Source organism: Sinocyclocheilus grahami, unplaced genomic scaffold, assembly GCF_001515645.1.
Source record: "Sinocyclocheilus grahami isolate Dianchi unplaced genomic scaffold, SAMN03320097.WGS_v1.1 scaffold1222.1, whole genome shotgun sequence".
Taxonomy (NCBI): Eukaryota; Metazoa; Chordata; class Actinopteri; order Cypriniformes; family Cyprinidae; genus Sinocyclocheilus; species Sinocyclocheilus grahami.
Window position 1 is genome coordinate 202,746 of NW_015506401.1, and position 1,647 is coordinate 204,392.

The window sequence follows — 1,647 nt, forward strand, 5'->3', positions numbered from 1 at the left end:
GTAAATGTGTCTTGATTTAAGGATGTTTAGATATTTGTACTGCAAAACAAGACAGAAATGCTGTGGAAGATATGTATTTTTGCAGTGTGTGCTACATTTATGCATTGATTTAAGATCTTTTTAAGGCCTTAATCTGTGTAAGACTTTGACAGACCTGCAGAAACTGTAGATTAGCAAAAACAAACAAACAAAGCTTTAACTTCAGTTTACAGTGTGTGCTGCAGATCAGATCGTGCTTGTGCTCTTATGCGTCTGTGTTTGCGTGTGCGAGCAGGTCTGCGGACGATCGGTGTGATCACTAAACTCGATCTGATGGATGAAGGGACTGACGCTCGGGAAATCCTGGAGAACAAGCTGCTGCCGCTGCGCAGAGGTGAGGAGGTCATCTGATGTCAACATCTTTAACAACTAATACAGCTGTAATACATGCGCTTCATGCCCTGAAATGTGTCCCGATCCTATTTGCTCAACTCACACGCACTTTACAACAGTTTAGATTGCTTTATTTTATGCAGAAAAACTGGGCCAGACACATATTTTCCCCATTCATCAGAATAATTTTATTTAGAAATATCTTTAATTCATTGCTATGAAATTTATTATTATTATAAATATTATTTTTATTATATTATATTATTAAATATAATATTATTATTATTATATTTAATTTATAAGCATATTTAAAATTTATTTCAATTTAAATAAAAAAAAGCTTCTGATTAGATGTCCTAAAAAAAATTATATTCATATTTCAATAATTTAACAACACATTTGCATGTTCACGATTCTCTAATGTCGGATAATAGTAACATGATACTATTGAACTTCTATATGAACAAATAATTCATTTTTTAGCAAGTGTTTTATTTTTATTTTTTTATTATTTATTGTAAATTTTCCATATTTTTGATTTAATTATTAACTTTTCATCAACTTTCTAATACGAAGGCCCAAAAATCACTTGATTGAGAGCCGTGTGAAAAAATAAATACTGCATTATATCCAACTATATTTCATTAAAATATATTGCATTTAATTTTTTTAAATAGTTAAACAAAAATTTATTTAAAATATCAAACTCACTTGTTTTTTAAAAAAGAAAATATAAAACAAAAAAATATATATATATTAAAAAAAAAAAAAAATTCTATGCTTTTTAGGAAAATATAGAAACTATAACTACTAGTAGCTATGGTATTTTGGTGTAAAGTATACTTACTATGGTAAAGCAGGTAATGCTGGAGCGATCAAACATCACCTCTAGTGGAGTAACGTCTGTGTTTCTCACCGCTGCAGCCTGTGAGCGGAAAGACCGAATCAGAGGGGGAAAAACACAATGTCTTCATTTCATTGACACATCTGGAAAAAACGCTGTTTTCTTTCTTTGCTCAGCAATAAAGGATATTTATGGGAAAGTCTGGGCTGCATTGTGCTGACGTACCAGTTTTCCACTCACAGCTCACGTCCACACTTCAGGTTTTCCCATCAAGTGCGTCTTCACCTTCCCTCGTCGTGGTCTGCTCATGTAATACGGTCGACATCAAAACCACAAACATGCTTTAGAAAAATCCTGGCTTTCAGATGCATGAGGAACGAGAGATTTGAGAGTTTAACCTCTTAATCCAGACATGTTTCTTTTTTTTCACT

General features: G+C 32.3%; 1 protein-coding gene across 1 annotated transcript in view; it reads left to right on the top strand.

Annotated features, from left to right (window-relative positions):
• Positions 1-1,647, top strand: part of LOC107568151 (dynamin-1-like) — an 87,845-nt gene that overhangs the window by 32,503 nt on the left and 53,695 nt on the right. The window contains exon 5 of the mRNA XM_016254014.1: positions 225-373. Within this exon, the coding sequence (XP_016109500.1) occupies positions 225-373 (149 nt within the window). The remainder of the gene's footprint in view (positions 1-224; positions 374-1,647) is intronic.